The sequence below is a fragment of the Scylla paramamosain genome, chromosome 32, assembly GCF_035594125.1.
Source record: "Scylla paramamosain isolate STU-SP2022 chromosome 32, ASM3559412v1, whole genome shotgun sequence".
Taxonomy (NCBI): Eukaryota; Metazoa; Arthropoda; class Malacostraca; order Decapoda; family Portunidae; genus Scylla; species Scylla paramamosain.
This window is the reverse complement of record NC_087182.1, coordinates 6,437,317-6,460,074: the sequence shown is the minus strand read 5'-3', so window position 1 is coordinate 6,460,074 and position 22,758 is coordinate 6,437,317. Positions and strand designations below refer to the sequence as shown.

The following is a 22,758-nucleotide window of genomic DNA, read 5'->3' as shown; positions in this document are numbered from 1 at the left end:
AAAGTCACAACACCCTTGATGACGCATTAACTCGATAATCGCCTGGTAACTGGGACTTCCGAAGGGTGCTGGCCTGCTGCCTCGCCTCATTCACACTTGCATATCACGCAGGGAGGCTCGCAGAGGGGCAGGGAGCTCAGTGTCACATAACGCTACTTATTCACTCCCTCCCACAAGACTTTCTCATTGTTTCACGAGGCGGAACCCGGTGAAGGGTTGCCGCCTCTCCCATAGCCGGACGTCCGATCAGGTGTCACGTAATCCAGTTAAAGTCTGTCGAACACACACAATAAGCACATTCCCTGAAGCCTGTCACAGCTCCCCTTGTGGCACCACCTTCCGCCGCTGCCACCTCCAGCCTACAACACTAATGATGAAAACTTACAAAAACCTCTCCAAAATATTTGACTCCCTTCCTCTCTATTTCCTCGTCCAAACTGGCTATGTTTCAATTTCACTCCATTTTCATTTTGATTTTTTGTCCTGCGCATGCCACCAGGTATTCCTTTCTACATTCCCCGTCCCTCGCTCCCAGTAACTTCTGGTCGATCTATCTTGGGCAGTGGTAGCCAGACAAGTGCAAGGTTATTGATTCCACGCAGGTGTAGCGACTCTGCCAATTCTCTTCCTGGAAAAGAGGTCGTCGGTAATAATTCCAGACGTCTGCACGCGACCAACGCAACACTTCCCTTCTCGCCACACCTCAAGCTGCTCATATATTTCGAAAAGTTCAGAGTTTAATGGTTCGTAAATTACCTAAATGTTTATCTTTCCTTGCCAATCCTGTTTCCCCGTCACCAAAAAACCAGCCCAGCAAACATGCAATATTAGTGCCGCGTGCCTGCTTGACTTAATAGCTCAATCAGGCGGGGATATAAACCGTTATGGACAACAATAACAATAAAAACACAAAGGTATTCTCGTGTGTGTGTGTGTGTGTGTGTGTGTGTGTGTGTGTGTGTGTGTGTGTGTGTGTGTGTGTGTGTGTGTGTGTGTGTGTGTGTGTGTGTGTGTGTGTGTGTGTGTGTGTGTGTGTGTGTGTGTGTGTCACATTTCATAACGCAACACACAGCAAGCAACACACTGCATACCGACACACAATGCAACACAACCAAGAAACATCCCAGCGAGTGATGCCAAACACGCCGCCACCAGGAGATGAACAAAACACTACAGGCTTGGGATAGGTCAGGTTTATAGCGAAGACTCCACATTGTTAAGACATCACGGCTAATGCAAGCGACAGGCACATGCAGGTCAGGGAGGCACGCGGGGATGAGGAACGCTGCAGGAATTCACAAACTAACTCATATTTAGAACATAATGTAAAAAAAAAAAAAAAGGGCATTTTCTAATAGACTTTTAACCTTGTCTGTGGTTCTGTTGTTTTGTTCTCCTTAGTCTAATTCCTCGCATTTTAACACACTACAAACATACCAATCGCATTATATTTACTAAGATCTTCCACTTAAACTCAAACTATACCAAAAAATCATGTATTTGAGTGGTGATTCTATATGTACATTGCAATAGCATGTGTTGAACTGACGGGCCATTCTTTGTCTTCATCGCCACAAGTAATTTGGCAAACTACGCGACACGCGCAGTTCTGATCCACCTCCGGCGTCTCTATCACGTGCGCCTCTTTCTGCACTGTAACAACCCCCAGCACACAAAGGCGCCTCTTCCACGCCAAACGAATCCCTAAGTCACAAGGGTACGGCATCATAATGTTTGCTACTAAAAACCCGCCACAAATACCAAAGGGAAACGCGTGCCGTGATAAATGGCGGCAAAGAACGCGTGGTATTTCACAATTGCCAACCCTGTGGGAGACTCTGACTCACGTGGGTCTTGACACTTGTATAAATAGGCACATTCATGGCCACCGCCGCTTTGCACTGGCATCTCAAACATTCCACGACCTCATAATGTAGGAACTAGTAAGTCTGCCATGAAAGAACGCGTTTTCTCTAGTCTCCTCCTTGCAGCAGAAAACGAGTCTACTTTGCGACAGAAAATGAGTCTATTGCAGCGATAACTAAAAGAAAACGATGTCCCGCTGGCGGAGAAGTACAAAGCGTAAATGCTTGACCAAATGCTGCCGCTGCACAAATAGATGGCCCACGTGCCGGAGTCTTTATGGAGTGAGGCTCTGCTGGGCGAGGGACGCACCCTGGCGGCTTTTTACACCTTGGCTCACTGCCCACTGCCGCCCACCACTTGGCGCCGCAGTATTACGCCATAATATTCAGGAACAGCGTGCAATAGGTATGTGTCAGGCCTACAAGTATTTTAATAAAAGAAGTTAAAGGTGCAGAGGAGGTAGTAGTTACTGTAGTTACAAACGACATCCAGTTAGAGTTAAGTTAGTGTGGAGGAAGGATGGGAGGGAGCTTTCTCTATTAAGCATGCAACTCTAACCTTGGGTCTCCCGCAGGAGCTTAGTAACTTTGGGGACCTTTTTAGTGGCGTGGGTTCCGTGTAGAGGCGGGGATGGTCTGAGCTCCGGAGGGTCGGGGGAACAGTCTGAGGTGGAGGACCAGCCTATAACCCACCACCACACCACCACCACCACCATCACCACAAAGGGCGAGCACAAGAGAAAGGAAGAAGAGAGAAGCAGAAATGGAAGTAGTAGTAGTGATTAAATGTTCTATAATGTACCACGAGTATATACGTTTATACAAGACATATATATAAGTTTTGTTTTTTTGCTTTGAGCAGACGCTACTCTGACAGTTTTTTTACATTATTAAAATTCATATAAATAAAAGGCAGGAGTCCCTGCCCAGAACGCGGCCCCACTTACTGGTAACGGTGATGGACCTCTCTGGGTCGTAGTCGAGACTGGTGGAGACTGGCACGACCGTGTCCGACTCGTTCAGGTCGTCATGGTCGTCCGAGTCAGTGAGGTAAATGGGGTTAATCTGATACATGTCCCTGAACGTCCTGAAGCTGCAGTCCACAGGGACGCTTTTCTCTGGACTGGTCTCGATGTTGCCTTCAAACCTGAGCGCCCGCAGACTCTCCAGTGCCTCGCGCTCATACCTGTCTTGCTGGGGCGAGTGGCTGGGGCGGGGCTCCGCGGGGCTCTCCGGCACGCTGCGAGGACTGCACCCCGGGGAGACAGACTCCTCCCGCGAAGGGGACCGCGAACGTGACCTCGACAAAGACATCTCGTCGGAGCCCTGCACGCCTGAGCTGGAGGCCGGGGAGGAGCCTGGCAGAGGCGATTCTTCACGACCGCCAAGATGTTCCTCGCGTGCCCCGCCCTCTTCCTTCACACCGGGGCTCGCGCCGCGCCCTCGGTCACGCAGCAAGCGCGCACCCACGATTTCATTTATTCTCAGCCTTATGTCCTTGGCACTGCCCACACTCTCGGAGCCCTGGTCTTCCTGGTTGCTTCCCATGATATCCGGCGGGAATTCACTACCTGTGTCTTCTTCCTTTGCCTCGTTACCATCACCTGCCACGACATCGGTGGCGTCACTAACCCGCACCGCCGGAACACAGAACTGCTCTTCGGCACTAGACACCCCCGCCCCACCGCCACCCCCCTGCCCTGCCGAGGGAGACCGTCGTTCACTCATGGCCTCGGTCTCCCCACACAAACAAGGACCTTCGTAAATAATTTCTCCCCAGCCAGACGAGTACATTCTATCGCCGTCGCCATCCTTTTCAAGATTAGTATTCATGTCACTCCCCTCAGGGTCAAGAGTTTGGCCTCCACTCTCAATGCTTCCCTGACCTGACTCCACGTCTGAATCAGGACCTGAGTCATACGAATATATCAGGTTGAGCTGCTGAGTGCCCAACACGTTAGGAAACGACTTTTCATAATCAAATGAGTCACTTATGGTATCTGAGCAACGACTACCATCGGCATCAATATAAATGGAATCCTCGTTTTCTCCAGTTTTACTAGAAGAGATTTCGCTTGTCGGCGGCGATTCGCAGGTGACAGCGGGAAGTTCTTGAGAGACGTTTGCTTTGCTGTCTTCCTCTTCTTGGAGCTTCGCTTCATCTTCTGACTCTGTGTCTTCCACATATTCCTTCAGAACCTGAGAGGGAGACGCGACAGTCTGAGTCTTGACGATGAAGAACTCATTTGTGTCTTCTGTTGGTGAGGGAACTTCGTAAGCCCGGCAGTCTTCCTCGTCGCTCGCGCCAGTCACCTGCACTGTCACGGTGGACGGAGAGAGGCTCGAAACAAGCACTGGAGAAGGGGGTTTTGGGGCTTCCTTGCATGTCTTCACCTCCGCCACCAGCGCTACCAATCCAGCGTCTTGTAGTTGCTGTTCTCTACACTTGCAGTTATCATGCAAGCTGTCTGGCTCACTAAACTCCCCTGATACTGAGGAGCAAGCAGTGCACGGCATCTCGGTGAACACAGTGGTACCCAAGGGACACCTCGTGGGGGTCAGAAGGGTCGTCTCAGTGTAAGTCTCTGTAAGAAGGTTGGACGTACCTTCCACAACCTCAGGCTCACAAATTTCTTTACCGAAGGAGAGATTTAGCAGTGCCATCCGGTGAGCATTTATCCTCTCCTTTTTCTCCTTCCAAGCTCTGCCACGCACAAGTTTGGGTCGCTCTGTTACATCAGGGGGAATAACAACAGGCTCTACCTTCACATCTCGCTTGTTTTTCTTGCCTTTCTTTTTGACAGTCTTTTTACCGTTGATCTTGTCTTTCTCTTTGGCACTTTCTGAGTTGCCCATACATTTTCCTTCCTCAGGAACCTCTGGAATCTCGGGTGACGGAGATGAGCCGCCCACCTGCACCTCAGGCGCCGCCAAGGTATATTGTTTGCTCGTATCCAAACTTAGGTCCTTTTCTTGGCACTTGTTCATCGTGTTCTGGCTGACCCCGGCCTCACGCGGCACATTCTCTCGGGCCGACAAATTCAAGTCCTCGTCGCTGTGGTCAGTGGTGCCCACACACTTGTCCTCGCAGGGCACGAGCTCTCCTTCAGATTCAGTTTCTGATGCATAAAAAGTCGACTTTCTGTCCCGACATTCATAACCGATAGTGACTTCAGGAGACGCCTCCCTCTCTGAGCCTTTCTCCTCCTTGAGAGGCTCCGTGGCGGCCTGCGTGCGTTCCTCCTTTTGTGCTGCAGTTTGGGAGACGTAAGGGGCAGGTGGTGGCAGGGCCTTCTCCTGGTCTTCAATCAGCGCCAGCAACACTGCTTCAATATCGTCGTTGGGAATGAAGCTGTCGCTGTCCTCGCCGCCGTCGTCTGCAAGGAGCTGGCCTGCACAGGTGTTGTCTTCGGTCTCAACAGCCTCCCATGTATTCTCGCTGGTCTCGTTACTCTCCCCGCTTGGCTCAGTCTCCCACTCGTCGTCATCGTCTTCAAGATCTCCATCTGGCTTGTCTACCTCAGTTTCAAAGGAGGGAGGAGGAGCGACGAGCGGTGTTTCATCCCGGCAGGCGAGGCTCATGGCAGGCCCAGTATGGCGGTCAGCCTCACTCACGATGGTGGGGAAGGAGCAGGACCCTTCATCACCAGTACCAGGTGTCTCAATGAGGGACTCACCAGCCAAGATATCTGTGTCATTCACGACGAAGAGAGCGTCTCCCTGATGCCCAGTGAGCGCCGCCTGGTCATTCACTCTGTCACGACTCACTGCCGTCATGTCATCAGGATTTATGCCAATCAGTCTCTCATTACTGCTGCCACTATACAATTCCTCTGAAGTCAAGGCTGTCAGCTTCTCGGGTTGACTTACGCTTGCCGGTCCTTCGCAGCTGTTCAGTTCATCATGACTTACATCAAGTGAATGAAGATTATTGTCATCCACTACACCTGGGTAAGTAACCTCAGTCTGTGCTCTGAGTTGACGCACGTCACTTTCTTTTGAATTATTCAAGTCACTTGGTTCCTCAAGATGACTCGGTTCAGACGCATTCTCTGAGTAACTCTCATCAATCAGCCCCTCTGGAGGACTCACATCTGTGACTCCTTCAGGATGACACAGATTTGATGATTCTGTTGAGCAAGTCATTTCTTCAAGCTGACTCGTGTCACTCAATTCCTCTGGAAACGTTACGTCAGTCAAACCTTCAAGATGGTTTATGTCAGTCAGTCCTTCTAACTGACTCATGCTGCTCACTTCATCAGATAACTTAACATCAGTCGGTAATTCTTCATTGCCAATTTCATCCTTTAGTTCAACAAAGTTAGTGGCGTTAGTCAGTTGCTCCGGATTGCTCATGTCAGTCACTTCTTCAATGTGGCTGAGCTGATCGTGGCTTACTTCTAATGACAGTACACTCACATCATTCAATTCATCTGGCTGGCTCACATCAGTCAGTCCCTCTTTGTGACTCACCTCATACACTTCGTCTGAGTGACTCATGTCAGTGACCCCTTCAAGAGGACTCACGTCAGTTACTCTTTCCGGGTAATTTACATCAGTCAGTCCTGTGTCTAGACTGGTATCGACCGGCGCCTCCATGATATCCAAGTCAGTCACCAATCCCCTCTGGTGAGTGTAAGTCACTTCTCCACTGTCAATCAAATCGGCGCTGGGGTAACACTCCTGCGGGTCAAGGCCCTCGTCCTCTTGTTTGTCATCTGAGTAGCTGACGCCGAAGTAGGTGAACCCCTCCAGGGACTCAGCCATTTCGCTCAGTCGTTGTTCCCCGCCGCCCGTACCCTGGGAGTCATCGCGTCCGTCACTAGAGTTATCAAAGCCCTGGAGCGCGCCAGAAGCCCAGGCGTCCCCGTCACTAAGGTCCTCCCAACACTCCACCACCGCCTCCTCCTCCTCCGTCACCGGCACTATCCTCTCCTGAGTGTTCTCCATGTCAAAGGACACACGAAGGTCTTTCTTGTTTTTCCCCTTCCTGCGGCCTTTGTGCCCTTTGAGAACTCCTTCAGGAGGGCGAGTGGGAGTGAGATCAGAGATGGCAGGAAACTCCTTTTGAGGGGAGGCGGAAGATTCGGTGGGGATGGCGGGAGGAGGTTCGGAGGGGCGGGGAGGGGGCGGCTTCGAGGGTCGAGACTTGACGGCGGGCTTAACGGCGGGCGGGAAGGTTGGATCCCCCTGCCGCCGGAACTCACGCATCTTTTCCCGCCTCGGTCCCATCACGGTGACGCACGATGCTCAGCTTAAGGAGCCGCCAAGACGAGGAGCAGAACCGTCTTTCATGTGCGTCACAACGTTTAATAAGTTTTCTAGTCACCTCACCTCATTTGCTTCCTTCACAGGCAAAAAGAATATTCAAGACCTGCCCTGCAACACCTAGAGGGAGAAAACGAGGCGTGAAATCTCTTCCTGTTATAGTCTCAAGTGTGTATGAGAGCGCGCGTCCTGTTCAGAGGTGTCCGTGCCGCGGCAAGTGGATGAGTGTTGATGTTTGTTGCAATACGCAGGTCGCACGAGAGGAGAGAAAAGAGGTAAAAAGCGGAGGAAAGGAACGACTGAGACAAATGGAGAGTCAACACGATAATTAATCACCGGTATTTCCTGTCTAAAGATCAGCTGGTGTGCAGATGTAGTGTGGAGGAGGAGGAGGAGGAGGATTCAGAAAAGATAAGAAAGAGGGTATATAAAGTAGATGTGAAAGAACAGAAGAAATGAACGTTAGAATTGTAAACAAGCAATGGAAAGGACCAAACGAGTTACAGCGTCAAGTTACAAGGCAAGCAAGATGTGGAAATGAGCACGAGACTATGACAACAACACAGCAGACCCCCAGGTGGCGTCCCCTAAGGCCTTCACCCTCCCCAATGACATCACACGTCCTGGGGCTGCGCGGGAGGGAGGGAGGGAGGGAGGGAGGGAGGCAACACGTGGGTGGAGAGGCCACGGGGTTGAAGGAAAGGGAAAAGATGAGAGGGGGGGAATGGGGGAGAGAGGGAGAGGAAGGATGGAAAGAAAGGAAGTTGAGTAAGCAAATGACGCGCAAAGAAGAACGATTTTTTTCACGCTTTCACATAGATACTAAAATTCCTCGCACTTAGAAGAGGAGGAAAAGGAGGAGGAGGAGGAGGTACGGCTCTGTCCACGTGTCCGGCAGAATAATGGGCAGGGTTGAATTACTTCACCACCAACCCGAGTAGGATGTCAGAGGGGACGCCAGACGGGCTGCGGGGAGGTATGGTAAACGAGCTGCAGAGGGAGGCTGAATACTTGAGGGAAGCAGCATGAGATGGAGAGGAAAGAATTAAGTGATGTGGGCGTGCTGAGGGAGGTGATAGATGAGGCGAGGCAGAAGGATAAGGGAGGTTAAGTCACGCAGAAGATACAGTAAGGGAATGCAGCGTCGGCACTCTCCAAGCCACGTGTGTTGGCTGGCGGGAAGAGCGGGAAGAGAATCTTTATGCAGTCTCATGAATCACATTTCTGCCCCGCCCGTCACCCGCGTCCAACTTTCCTTAACTCAGCACTCCTCACGCACACTGGCTTGGATACGTTCATGTTCTCTTTAACTGTGTAGTTACGTGGAAACACCAACTGGTTTCTAATCCAAGCGCTCCACTGCCTGCACGGACACACACACACTGCTCAGGCCGCACACCAGTGGTACACACTAAGATGTCTTCCGTCTCAACACTTGACCTCCACACGTTCAGTGCACGACACTCTCAATCTTCTGACACTGGTCTCAGAAAGTTACAGGTGCAGCGAAGCACAGCGCCGTTCACCCTTCGATGGCACTCGCAAAACTGAGCGACATCACGTGGTTATTTGAGTGCCAAGAGGCGGAGCGGGAGGCAGGGCCAGGCTTGTTTTGGGAGGCATCGCCCCTAGCAGTGCCGTGGCCTCCAGCACCGCCTCATCAGCCTCCTCAAGCTGGTGGGGTGGCGAAACCCAAGGACATCACACAACTCTGCTCCTTTCCACCCAAGACGTCATCCACGCCAAGTTTACGTCGCTAGAGTGTGCTCACAGAGATAATGTGGTGCGTGGAAGGGTACAGGATGCACCGCGAGAACACTACACTGGCACAAGACAGTGGTGCCGGGCGGGCCAGGCAGCGCAGACACCCGCCACTCCACACTTAGGTCTGCTCGAAGCTCAACTGAGGATTCAAACGCTGGCGGGGCTGCCTGGGGGGTGCGGAGGGGGTCGGGCTGCCACTCTATTTGTAGAGCGACGCTTAGAGTCTCGTGTTGCCTCCCTGTGGTGCTGTGGTGGACAATGCGTGCTGCCTTGCCTTCAGTGTGCTGCTGGGGGTGATGTCTAGGTGCGGGAATAATGACTTGGGGATGTTTGCAGCGCGTTCGAGAGATATCGCGCAGTTGGCACATGCCTGATTCTTGCCTCGCAGCCCGGGCTGACGTCATCGGGGCCCACAAGGGTGCCAACTGAACTGTTGTTGCCCGCGTGTGTTCGGTTACGCTGTCTCGCGTCGTACTTATGTAGCTGTCATTCATAACGCGGGGAGATGCTGTCTTATGAAATCCAGTGATGGAGATCATTTCTAAATTTAGCTCGTTAGCTTTAATCAGCGGCATCCGGGCCTGCCTGTGGCCACGCCGCACCACCGCTCCTTTCTTCAGTGCATTCCTGGCCAGGCGCTGTGCATCACGTTCCGCTGCTGGCACGGCACGAGGCACTGTGTTAACTTATGACTGTAAAAGGCGATCACAGGTATTCTTACACTCCATACACTTCACCCTGAGAACTCTTACGAAAACCTGGATGTTGAAATTCGTCACTTGATCAAAATAATCGAAACATGTAAACACTGGCCACGGGTGAGGATAAGCCTGGCCTGGCCAAGACGACGCCGTCACGGTTGGCACCCTCCTCCAGGATAATCTTGAGGGGGCAAGGCTTGTCACGGCCTCTGCCTTACATCTAACTAGTTCCTCGCTCCCTGGCGTGACTCACACAGGCCCCACTACTCCGGAATCTGCCTCAACACTCCTCTACGACGTGTTTGAGGTCGTAAGCTGCGTTCCGCGAGATGTAGTTGGCAGAACAAGTGGTCATACATGCTGTGCAGGCAGCCCAGGGTCAGAGAGGCGCCACTTCCTCGGTGAGCTGAGTGTTGCGGACAGCGTGAAGGAAGACCAAAGGAAGACTGTTTGGTCCACTCGTGTACTGGCAACCCTTCCCCATTCCCTTGTACTCAGCATCTCACACACGTGTCTCGACGCGCTCACAAAAACACGCTTGGTGACGCGGTACACACCACCACTACTCACTAAGCTGCTACTGTTGTTACCATCACTATAGCTATTAAACCACTTATTACACTTATTTAACAGTTAAGTCGTCTATAAAATCAGCGTTACACAGCAAAAAAAAAAAAAAAAAAAGCAGTGAGTAACTCAAACAACACTCATATCTGACTATTTACAGCGGCCTCTATTACTGAGCTCACGGATAAGGCAGTCTGGCAAAGTCATGGTGATAAGACAGGTATATATGGACGCAGCCATGAAGAGTTCAGCTGGGTGCTAATTTTAGTCCCTCAGGCGTAAGGGGTCGTCAGGTAAACACGGCCTCCCTCTTCCTGCTCTGGGCCTCTGCTGGGGTTCTGAGGTGGCGCCCTTCACCCTAAATCTCTGTCTCTCCATCACCCTTCAAGCTGACTACATTTACCAAGTCGCTTTTGTATACACCCCAATTAACGTTTGATGTACTGTCTACCTACTTTCCAATCAGTTCCGAGGTGATATGGTTTGATAAGAACACACCACCGCACCACTACACCACTCCACTAGCCTGAGAAGCCAACACCTGTCTATCAAAGTTATGAGGTTTCCTGAGATTCGGTCAATTCCTCACAACTCAGCCTGACGCTCATTGACCCGCCATTGTGTTTCCCCTGCCGAGTCCCATCGCAGCTCTGTGTTCCGGCTTCCTCCCCTCGCTTATTGACTAAACACCACACGTAGTTTCAATTTTCTCTATATTCTCCACGTGAGTCATTCGTCCTGCCAACTTCACCGCCGCCCGTTAACTCCTAAGACGTTCGCACGCTGGCGCTGGCACCTTCAAGGGCGTGGTGCGCTGGCGGGAAGGAAACACTCTTCACAAGTTGGAAGTTAATTCACAAGTTCACAACCTACGCGCGTCAGTCACACACAAGAGGGGGCAATGCGAGGGTTGCCGCTGCTCCTCACCCACTGAAGTGTCTGATGGTCTGAGGCAGGTCTTGGTGGCCGTGGGAGTTCAGTGCCCACCCCACCACTCGTCTGCCCTCGGCCTCTCTACGTTGCCATGTGGGGCGGGAAGGGGGAAGGTGGGATACGGTGGGAGCAAACCAGGCTGATGAATGGCAGCCTTATTCCGCGAGAGGTGCTGCCGGACATTAAACACACGCCTGGCATTCTTTAGTATTTTTCTTAGGCACTGTCACGTGTTTAGGGACTCACTGCACCATCACACCCTTCACTGACAGGGACGCGTGCAGCTCGGTGGACTGCGGCTTAGTTCACCGCCGCACTACTGACAGCTGTGTGTCTGGGGAGTAAGTCACTGCAGCGGTGGTGTGGTGGGGGAGGAGGAACAGCTGTGGCTAAAACCGACGTGAACGGTAACTTTATCCTGGGTCACGGGGAAGGGGAGGAGAGAGGGAGGGTGAGGGAGGACGAGGTAGGAAGGCTGAGGGCGTCCCATGGCGGCGTGATGTACCTGGCGGCAGCGGTGGACTGGCCAGTCTGCATGTAAATACCTGGTGTTGCAGGAACTCCACCAATATTGATCCACCTCCATTATAGCGTCTCGACCACCACCACCACCACCACCACCACCACCACCACCACCATCACTACCACCACCACCATCACTAAGCAGCCAGGGAGTGAAATGACTAGAGTGTAAGACGAAATACGTGACTTGAAACACACCAAAGAACACACAAGAGAAACACATGCTACAGTGAATTAAAACAAGAGGAGGAGTAGCAGTGTGTGTTCAGCCTCAGCAGCGGCCTAGCACAGGTGTGAGGCAGGTGGGCAAGTGTTAGACGCTCGCTGTGGCTTCTCTCCTCTCTCCCCTCTAGTCTTATTGACGCGGTAAGGCTTTTTGTGAAGTAAATCCTGAACACCAGGAAAGCTGTGATGTAAGTGTAGACTGTAGAGAGAGAGAGAGAGAGAGAGAGAGAGAGAGAGAGAGAGAGAGAGAGAGAGAGAGAGAGAGAGAGAGAGTAATGGAGGGTGGCAGAGGGAGGGAAGTCACGTCATCAGTGTGAGCGGTTACTGCTTTAGTCTCTCTCTCTCTCTCTCTCTCTCTCTCTCTCTCTCTCTCTCTCTCTCTCTCTAACTGGTTTACCCCACGAGTATCATACAGTAATACCTCTCGCTTAATTAAGACTCTTTTAAGTTTCACAGTCGATGATTCAACGCTGATGTTTTCTTATCTTCACAGAGCACTTGTTTCCTCAAAGATAAGGGAATGAAATACTAAAGTTGCAGCCATTAAGTCGCCAGTGATAAGGAAAATCTCAAATATTACCATGAAAGTCGTTGAATCATTTAAAGTTGCAGCCATTAACCCTTTCCCTGCTAGAGATTATCTTTTTTCCCATCATCCCTTGCAACTTTTCAGACGCATATTTTTGTACCTGTTAAGTAGTTCCGTAGCCCAGAATATACAACATTAATCTTTTATCCTCTTTTTGCACTATCTGTTCCTGCAACCTTTATCTTTATACGACCATGAATGCTACCAAAAGATGACATAGCAGTAAATGAGTTAAGTGGCGAGTGATAAGGAAGAAACTCAAATATTGCCATGAAAGTTGTTGAATCATTTAGAATTACAGAAGATAACACTTAATTAAAACATAACGAGAAAAAAAAAGTTTGGTATGCGACACGTTTCACATTCAGGGTAGCTGGAGATCTTAAGTTACAGTCTGCCTTGTTTCTACCACACCAGATAGTAGCCTAACCCACCTAACCTGCCTCCATTCCCGTAACCCTCCCTCAACTCACTATACAGTGTTGTCGAGGAGTATTAATGAAGAAACAGGACACTTGTTTCACTTGTTTTTCACGCTAAGAGAGGGCAGCTAGGGAGGCGTGGAGTGAGGAGTGGAAGGGACGAGTCTATACCATTTTCTATCTTGGGATCAATAGAAGCCAGTTCACGCCTCCCTATGCAGTCTAGGAGCGTTAATAGAACACGACACACACTTGTTTTTAGACGCCATGCGAGCTAGGTAGACGCCAAGGTAGCTAGGCAGGCACGGAATGAGGGCTGAACGAGGCTAAGTATATACCAGTTTCTACTTTGGGGATGTCTAGTACCCAGTTTATGCCTCAGTGAGAGTTGCTGACCTTGTTCCGGATTAAGCCCAGGTTCACTATGAATGTCAATGCATGTCACCTTCTACGAGCACTTGGCACGACAGGAGGAGGTCAGCGATGGACACAGTCACCTCATCACAGCGACAAGACGCAATGAAGTGAATCCGTGACCTTGGCTGGCGGCGGTGACGGAGATGTGGAGGAGTATCTGAATAAATTACTTCACTTTTTGCTTCCTACGCCTCCCCCTCACTCCGACGGGTTAATGGAGGTAGGCAGGGCGTCTGGCAGTTACATGTGCGGAGAGGGGACGGAGAGGGGACGCCAAGGGGACCGGTGGGGAGAAGGGGTGGTGTCTGTTGGGCTTGGAGGCAAGGGAGGGCAGAGGGGAGGCTACGCGGCAGGAAGGGCGGGGCAGCGGGTAGCATTAATAGCGGTGACGCAAAAATAGGTGAATGCAGGTGTGTTCCCATCCGGTCAGCAGCCGCCCGCCCACCTGCCGCCACACCCACACCTACATGTCTGACGTAACGCTTCACCTTCCCTCTTGCTTCTCCTAGGACTGTGACGTGATGTTCCGACCAACTACCAGCTTCTACTTAATAAAGACGCAACCCAAATACCGCGCTTAGGCTTAGAGTTACAACACCATTTTAATTTCAGGTACGACTAAGAAGGAATTAGTGGCTCCACCGCGCGGGGCCTGGCTGGGGAAGGCTGAACTGTAGCAATGACAAGCAGTAACTGGTTAGCCGCGGATCACATTCCCAGACACGTCGCTGGTCCTCAGTTGACACCCAGACCTGGCACCTTTCCCCGCTGCCCTCACGACGGTTCTCTCTTCTCCCAGGGTGTAGTCTTACCTCGTGGCCCCAGTCATGCTCACATAACCACGCTCACCGCTACACGGAGTCATTTAGTCAAAGGATGAAGTGTCTGTCCTTCATATTTCTTAATCATTGTATTGGTATGTTAGCATTTCATCGCTCTATCAATTTTGGCATGAAAGAGTCACAAGGAATAATTTTTGTAAGCAAGTCTCGCTCTCCCATCTCTTCATCAGTGTTGGTATGTCAGTCCTTCACCACGCCGAGTCTTAGAAGCGAAAATAAATATAAGGCAATGGTGGTGGGGACGGTGCAGGGAAGGAGAGGGGAGGTTTGGCATCAGTTCCAACAGCAAATACGAGCATGACATCAGATAAACAACGTACGAGAATGAACAAATAAGACATGACGTAAACTCTTCTCATTTTTAGTTCCGTATCACCAGTGTCATCTCTCTCCTGCAGGCAATGGTGAGGGGAGGGGAGAGAAGAGATAATTTACAGGCAGGATAAAACCTAATCCGTGTGTATTGCCAAGATCCATAATACTCACTACGACAAGCAATATACAGACCTCACCAACATACAAGCTACATATATCTACCTGTCATTCGATACCAATTATATACGTAGCTTGGCAGCAACTCAGACTCAGCACTCCTCCCTGTAGTTCAGCACTCAGGACCTTATTATAAAACACTTCTCCGTCACATTCAAAAGGCTCTCGTAGAAGTTGCACAGGTTTTTAAGTGTTTTTTTTTTTAGGATTTTAGTAGTATATTAACATGATTTTTACTTTAACAAACATGAGCAACACTTCAAAACTTGGCTAATAATTTATGTGGCCTTTGAAAACAGTGGCGGTGGGAAAGCAAAGCGTTTTTTAATATGAGCCTCAGCACTCAGCACTGCTACTCACCGTCGAGAAGCAGCCGGGAGTCCCTTACGATGTTACAGGTTCTGATTCCCATGGCGACCACTGGAATGCCGCCCCCGGGTCACCCTCCCACGGGGTCAGGTGCGGCGGACTTGATCCATCATTTTAATTTACGTGGGTCTCAAAGCAGCCCGACCGCCCTCTGCACAGAACCTACTAGCGGGAGGCACGAGGCGCTCACTTCTCTCTCCCGCCATGAAGGGCGTGTGTGTAGCTTTGGTTAACATTACAGGTTGTGTTTTGTATTCCTAGAGGTGAATTTGATCAGGTATTATTTTTGGCTTTTTCTTCGTAGCTTCACCGTTTCAAGAGCTTCCGTCGGTCTGAATTTCCAGTTTCTTTAATCGCGGATATGAGAGAACACTTGACTTCCAGTATTTGTATTGCTGAAGATAAGAACTGGTTCAGTTATAAGCTGAAGTCAAACATGATAGTTGCCTCACTTACCCCAGTAGGATTTCACAAGTACTGTCAGTCGCCTTTCAATAATCGGGCGCTGCGTTATCCCCTCACACTCACTCCACGGGTCCCTGGCCAGTGTGGCAAGGCAAGGCAAGGCAAGACAATTATTACAAAGCGTCTATACTAAAACGCTTACGCCGCGGCAACACTCCACCCTTACTTAAGACCTTCAAGAAACAATAACCAATTTGTCGCCAGGCCGGAGAAGCGACACCCAGCCTCGCACGGCCATTCTGTCACTGAAGCACGGGGAGTAATGAACAAGCCACCCTCGCGTAGGGAAGCCCCGCCGATGGCTGCAGAAGGGTGCCAAGGCCCTTAGAGGGGTTCCTGCCTTTACGCACCGTCCCAGATTACACATGGCGAGGGGAAGTCTCGACCTGTGTAACGTGAACTTCCTGCGTGTTGTCCTTGTCAGGGATCAAAGCGAGCCGCAAGGTGGATCAGGACTGGCAGGCACTTGTGACGCGAGGAAGCGACAAACAAGCGGATAAATAAACCGGTACTGAAAGCGTGTATAAATTACGCGACCGACCCAAAAAAGTGGTAGGAAGGACTTTCTCTCATTTCATGTTTTAAGGAATATATTTACTCGTATTATTCCCGCTATTTTCGTGAAGCAACCAAGCAGGATATGAAGGCACGTCATCTTGAAGCACCACTCGGCACTCACCACCACTTAGGTCTGTCAACGTGTTACGTTAACGAGGACCTTAAGTCAGTTTGTTCCGGGTTACGCCACATGAACAAGTAGCTCAAGTGCTTCACTTCACGCACCTGGCAATAAATCAGGTGTGCACTATATGCTTCAATCTCCCGAGAAAGACGGTACTGTAAATAAACTCCACATACTGAGTAGCAAAGGTTCAAATAATGAAAACAAGAAAGATATCGATGTACAGACCACATTCTTAAACACTTCATCGCTTTATCTCGACCCTTTCAACAGACTGTGGTGGACGTTAATATGGTATTCAAGGCAGTGTTCATGCTTCATGTAATAGTTCAACAAAGATTCTGCACCATCAGTGAGGGAGCACACTCCAGAACCTCACTCATCATGTCACCTTGGAAAATAATCCTTGAAAATCCAAAGGGTTTCAAAATACGAGCCTGCAATTCATACTTTTAGGATTTGCTTCGCTACGCTCGCATTCACAAGGAGGAAAAGAATACACAAACAGGATCTGCCCGCAAGTCACTGCTACACCCACGTGACCTCTCGCTCCACTTAGCTGGCTCTCCAACTCCACAAATAGTGTAGCAAAACCAGACTTACCTGCACGGTAATAATAAAAATAAACCAGACCAGTTCATGCGTGGGACCAGGTGTGTGTGTGTGTGTGTGTGTGTGTGTGTGTGTGTGTGTGTGTGTGTGTGTGTGTGTGTGTGTAGCAGTCGATGCGCATTATGCTTACATCCGCATGAACAACAAATGTACACACAAAGTTACAACTATCATGCAAACAAACAGACCACAGCTCCAGAGAGAGAGAGAGAGAGAGAGAGAGAGAGAGAGAGAGAGAGAGAGAGAGAGAGAGAGAGAGAGAGAGAGAGAGAGAGAGAGAGAGTACAGGAGCCGCGGAGTGAAGGGCAGGGGCGGGTACTCACTTTGCACTTCCTCCAGCTCGGGCTCCAGCGATCCGTCCATCTCGAGGTGCGGCAGGATGTCCATGAGGCACCTGATGTTGGTCTCTGTAGTGGCCACGATCTCCGCCTGCCGAGGAACACAAGGCGGTGCTACAGAGTCTTCCACATTACTCCTACAAGTCTTTGCCGCCATATGACCTCGTTAGCTATGATTTGCACTGGTATCCTGGTATTGAGTGCTACAATGATCAGTCTCGCAGGTATTAAGTCTCGTTACTTAATAGGTGGAGAAAGTAACTAGTGATTTCGCAATGGTTCGCTTTCGTAAGGTTTCAGCAAGTCACCTTTCTCGGGTTCAGTCTAGTGAGCGCTGAGACAAGCTGGAAGTCTGAACACGCACAGAAGGCACCCCGCACTCCACTACTGCCAGATGAGGAGTGACTGGCGGGTCTGGTCAGGGCTCCCTGCATGTAGCTCCTCAAGGACGATTTTCTGCGGTTTAAGCCCCAAACACTCACTCCCAACACTCCCAACCTCTCACGCCTGCCTCGCTACGCTCTCTCCAAGTCACCACACTCACCAATGCCTCATTTCCGACAAGCTACCGCCTCGCATGCTCCATGCGTACAATGGACCCCCGCATTGCCACACTTCCTGTCACCAATTACTTTTCCCTCCTCGCCTGCCACTAATTATTTTTCCACTTCCGGCAACTAAAATTCTTCGTTTACGTGGAGGAAAACCATGGCATTTTTTTTAAAGAACACTCTGGTGTCAGAAATGTATGAACTTGAGTAATTTCTGGCATTTGATTTTATTAAGACCGCTTCGTATGGCAACACGTTCCGCGTATGTAACGAGGCCTCCTTGCCTTATGACTCGCGCAGCGCCTTTCACTCACTACTATGCCTTGCCGTGGCTGCAACATGTTGCCGTGCTCATGTTTGACGAGATAATCCTTCTGTATTGTTATCTTTTCCTTGCAACTATTTAATGATGAATGTAGTGAATGATACATTAGTGAAATAAATGCACTTGTTCTTGCAAGTGGGGACTGGAGTGAGTGCATTGAATACATGCAAAGCACACAGGAAGGCGAGACAAGGTGTTGTTCTGCGGGTCAAGGCCACGACACTCTCACCAACACAGAAAATGCTCTCAGCTCAAGCCAAAGAAACTGTAGAAGCTTCATGGTAAACTACGGTATTCATGATTGACTATTTTCTTCATCACTTTTGGACAGTATACATTCTTGCATGTTTCCAGCAAACTGCAACTTCCCAGCAGACATAAATCTGTATATTCCTTCCGAACTACATTTCAAATTTCATTGAGTCTCGCCAAAACTCCCCTCTTCTTCGATGTCCCCCTCTTCTAGACTGAACATCCTCAGTCTGTCCTTTACTTATAATCTGAACTGGAAACTTCACATCTCATCTCTAGCTAAAACAGCTCCTATGAAGTTAGGCATTCTGAGACATCTCCGCCAGTTTTTCTCACCTCCCCAGCTGCTAACTCTGTACAAGGGCCTTATCCGTCCATGTATGGAATATGCTTCACATGTCTGGGGGGGTTCCACTCATACTGCTCTTCTAGACAGGGTGGAATCAAAAGCTTTTAATCTCATCAACACCTCTCCTCTAACTGACTGTCTTCAGCCTCTCTCTCACCGCTGCAATGTTGCATCTCTAGCTGTCTTCTACCGCTATTTTCATGCTAACTGCTCTTTTGATCTTGCTAACTGCATGCCTCCCTTCCTCCTGCGGCCTTGCTGCACAAGACTCTTTTTTCTCTCACCCCTATTCTGTCCACCTCTCTAATGCAAGAGCTAACCAGTATTCTCAATCATTCATCCCTTTCTCTCATAAACTCTGGAACTCCCTACCTGCTTCTGTATTTCCACCTTCCTTTGACTTGAATTCCTTCAAGAGGGAGGTTTCAAGACACTTATTCATCAATTTTTGACTACTGCTTTGACCTTTTTACGGGACTGGCATTTCAATGGGCATTTTTTTTTTATTGTATTTTTGTTGCCCTTGGCCAGTGTCCCTCCTACATAAGAAGATAAAAAAAAAAATAAATAAAAATTCTCCTTCATTCTCTCAACTCTTATTAAACCACCTCAGTCTATCTCTTCTCAATCCCACACTAACAATAAACTCTCATCCTCTCCTTGATATCAGCCTGGCATCTGATCCTCCTTCCCCATAAGTGTGTTGTTCAGTAACACACTACACATCCATCTAGCAATCCTATAATACAGTAATACACAGCAATATGCTGCCAATAAAAATGCAATTCATGATCAAGTTATTTCTCCCCAAATGAGAGACACAAGTACACTGCACACCAGCCACAATACTCACATAGTCCAGGCCGAGGCCAGCCTCGCTGGAGTACTTCTTGAGCACATTCTCTGTGACAGTGAGCTGTGACCTGGACTGGTCGATGACGTGGTGCAGGTCATCCAGGTCTGAGTCAGAGTCCAGATCTCGTGGACCAGAGGGGGCCAGGGAGCGGAGACGGCGATGCGGTGGGGTGCGGCGGCCGCGGTGAGGCACGCCAGAGAAGGAAGAGGCGCCATCAGAATCAATGTACTTGCGATAGTCGTCACCAAATTCCAGCAGCCGCCTGGCTGCATCCTGATCAATGTCCTCAGAGTACGGCTCACTCAGGTACTTGTACTCCTGGAAGACAAGCATAATTTTTATATATGGCAGTGGACATGAAAATTGAAACTTGAATCAATTACAGTATAAAGTTTGTCCAAAACATCTCACTTCATCTTTTTTTCACTGAGTACTCATAATTTTTAAGGAAAAAACTTGGGCAGTGTAAAACCAAGTTTTAAATGACATCAGAGCCATCCACCCTCTGCCCAGCATGGGCTTGTCAGGATTGCTCACCTGGTAATTATCCCACGCCTGTTCTGAGAGGGAACTCATGTCCTCATGGGTGTTTGGTCCATCCTGGTCACTCTGTGTGAGGCTGCGGGCGGTGTGGGCAGGGCTGCGGGTGGACTGCAACTCCTTCATGATTGGCTCTGGACTGGCGCAGCGAGAATCGTCGCTGGAATAGCAAACCTTGTCTGCACGGCGGGTAGGTGTCCTCGGCACGCCCAGCACGGCCCCACAGTCAGACACACACTTCTCCGTGGAGGAGGTCATGCCCCCAGACCCTGCACGGCATCCTCCTGGGTGGAGAACTGTTATGGTTATTCCTCAGAACTACCAAACACTAATATTCTTTGTTTATGAATAGTTACATCAACAAAATAACAGATTTCTTGGGTCAGGAAAAGTTACATCAACAAATAATGGTATTGTTATAGGAAATGGCAGTAAGACAAACACCTGCATTCAAGTATATACATCAAAGACACTCTCCTGATAATCAACATTCTGTATCACTGGTAGGCCTCATGATAAGAAATACTGACAATGATGATAATGACTCACTCTCCAGTTTTCATCACATTATATTTAACGAGTTTTGAAAGTTAATTAAGACCAAACTATACTAACTCTTCATTCATTGACTCTTAACTCTATATACAACAATTATTCATTAGATTATTACAAACACAAAATCTTTGGCTAAGTATTGAAATATCAACGTCAATGCCAATGAAGAGGTAATAACGAATATGAATACAGTGAGATCTTGTAGCAAACAGACAAGGAACACTCCATCACACAAGCCTGGAGGGACCCTGAGACTCACCCGAGAAGGAGGAACTCTTGACGATCTGTCGGCGGGAATGGGAGCAGGTGTCTGAACCAGAGGAGTGAGACTTGGAGAAGCGGCGCGTGGGGGACACCTGGATGTGGTCAGAACCCCCGGAGAGGTTGAGAGCGATCCCCTCTGAGCCAGAATCCGTTCGTCGCCCCTGAAAGAGTAAAGAAAATGAGACGAGGAAACTTAGCCATTTTCTTTCTCGTAAATGAAGGGCAGACTTCGCTAAACGGTTTGTATTCTAAAACATTTTCACGCCTTAATCTCGACTGAAAGGTTCTAGTGAAAGTTATTGAGGTTTGCAAGAGTGTTTCAGTGATAGCTTAATTAGGATTCCTCACTATCAGTAGGAAGAACACTCGTGAGAACCCTGTCAACCATCTCTGTATCCTTTAAAAATTATGTTTAAGAATACGAACCAATATCCAACAGTATAATACCCGTGTGTATTACTTACCAGCGATAAATTTGACTTTCTGCGAGCCCTTGTCTTCTTCCTTCTGAGAGAACCTGTGGCGAAGCTGCTGGGGGAGATTCGGCCCGTAGAGGCGATGTTGGTGGTGATGGTGGTGGAGTTGGACATGGTGGCCAGACTCGCGGCAGTGGCAGGGGAAGGCAAAGCGATGGTGGTCTTTGGTGGTGTACTGCTAGGGGCGGCATCGCTGGTGGAAGTGGGAGAGGTGGTGGAAGTGGTAGAAGTAGTGCCAGGCGTGGTGGTAGTGGTGGTGGAGGTGGTGGTTGCTCCGCTGAGGAAAGGAGTAAACTTTATCAAGAGGTACGTGGTAATAGATTGGCTTTAGATTTACATGACACCAAAACAGATGGATCAGTGTGTGTGTGTGTGTGTGTGTGTGTGTGTGTGTGTGTGTGTGTGTGTGTGTGTGTGTGTGTGTGTGTGTGTGTGTGTGTGTGTGTGTGTGTGTGTGTGTGTGTGTGTGTGTGTGTGTGTGTGTGTACGCGCGCTGTGCTCTACATACAGTCATATGAAGCAACAATCTGTAACGTATCTGAACTGTATCTGAACTGTATCTGAACTGTAACGTAACTTTTCCACTAAGCCTTTCTTCCCAGCACGACAGAATGCACACATTTACCCATCAGAAAGACACATTTACCGTCTATGAGCAACTAGCGCCTGGCAAACCTACAACTTGGCTAATGAGGCAGAACCACGGAAGTCAACACAAAGGCGTCCTAGAAAGGTGACCAACATTACGGCGGCAGTGCATTCCACATTCCACCTCGGCACTGTAGCCACGCCCGCGGGGAGGCTGGCGACGCGGAGGGAAAGGAGATGAGGCAGGAACACCATTACAACTTCCTTTCGCTATTAATTGTGAGAGATTGCTTGTAAATGTTGAGAGAGAGAGAGAGAGAGAGAGAGAGAGAGAGAGAGAGAGAGAGAGAGAGAGAGAGAGAGAGAGAGAGAGAGAGAGAGAGAGAGAGAGAGAGAGAGACGATTGGAGGCTGTCAATTCTGCAAACGTGACTAACAGGGGAAGAATGTTTGCGGGGAGTGACTTTCTACTCTCATCTCGTGCTTCCTTCAGACGCTCACCTTGCGCAAGCCTCGCCGCCTCTCGCGCCACCACTGCCTCTCCACATTAATTTCCCACCGACTGTGAGTGTTGAGCGAGAGTTGAGGAGCGAATGGTGTGACGGAAGTGGCAGCGAGGGAGCGTGTGCGTGGCTGAGGCAGGTGTCGGGAAGGGAAAATCATTTACGCTTCTCGCTGACACTCACGAGTCGAGCGGTTATGCTGATATTTTTCTCTCCGATTTTGATTTTGTGGCAGAAAAGCTGCAGTCATATTTTCAGTCGCTATGATAACGGACCAGTGGGCGTCCCCTCCTGGCGGCGCGGCGCGGGTCGAGGAACACCCTGACATGCCGCCGCCGTCACTGTGCACTTCCGGGCGAGGCTGCGTGCAGTCTAGCGTGACTGGCGGAGGGCGTCCGCGCATTCGTGTGTGTGTGTGTGTGTGTGT

At 49.7% G+C, this 22,758-nt stretch overlaps 1 protein-coding gene across 10 annotated transcripts in view; it reads right to left on the bottom strand.

Moving 5' to 3' along the window:
• Positions 1 to 22,758, bottom strand: part of LOC135089148 (klarsicht protein-like) — a 321,886-nt gene that overhangs the window by 17,959 nt on the left and 281,169 nt on the right. For 6 of the 10 annotated variants that reach the window (XM_063984433.1, XM_063984436.1, XM_063984435.1 and 3 more), the window contains 5 exons: positions 21,230 to 21,518; positions 20,761 to 20,926; positions 19,944 to 20,242; positions 19,404 to 19,724; positions 17,059 to 17,164 (listed from right to left, as the gene is read on the bottom strand). In XM_063984433.1, the coding sequence (XP_063840503.1) occupies positions 17,059 to 17,164; positions 19,404 to 19,724; positions 19,944 to 20,242; positions 20,761 to 20,926; positions 21,230 to 21,518 (1,181 nt within the window). Of the gene's footprint in view, positions 1 to 2,424; positions 2,548 to 2,812; positions 8,860 to 8,904; positions 9,042 to 17,058; positions 17,165 to 19,403; positions 19,725 to 19,943; positions 20,243 to 20,760; positions 20,927 to 21,229; positions 21,519 to 22,758 lie in introns of those variants that run through there. The other 4 variants (XM_063984434.1, XM_063984438.1, XM_063984439.1 and 1 more) reach the window with 4 other exon arrangements.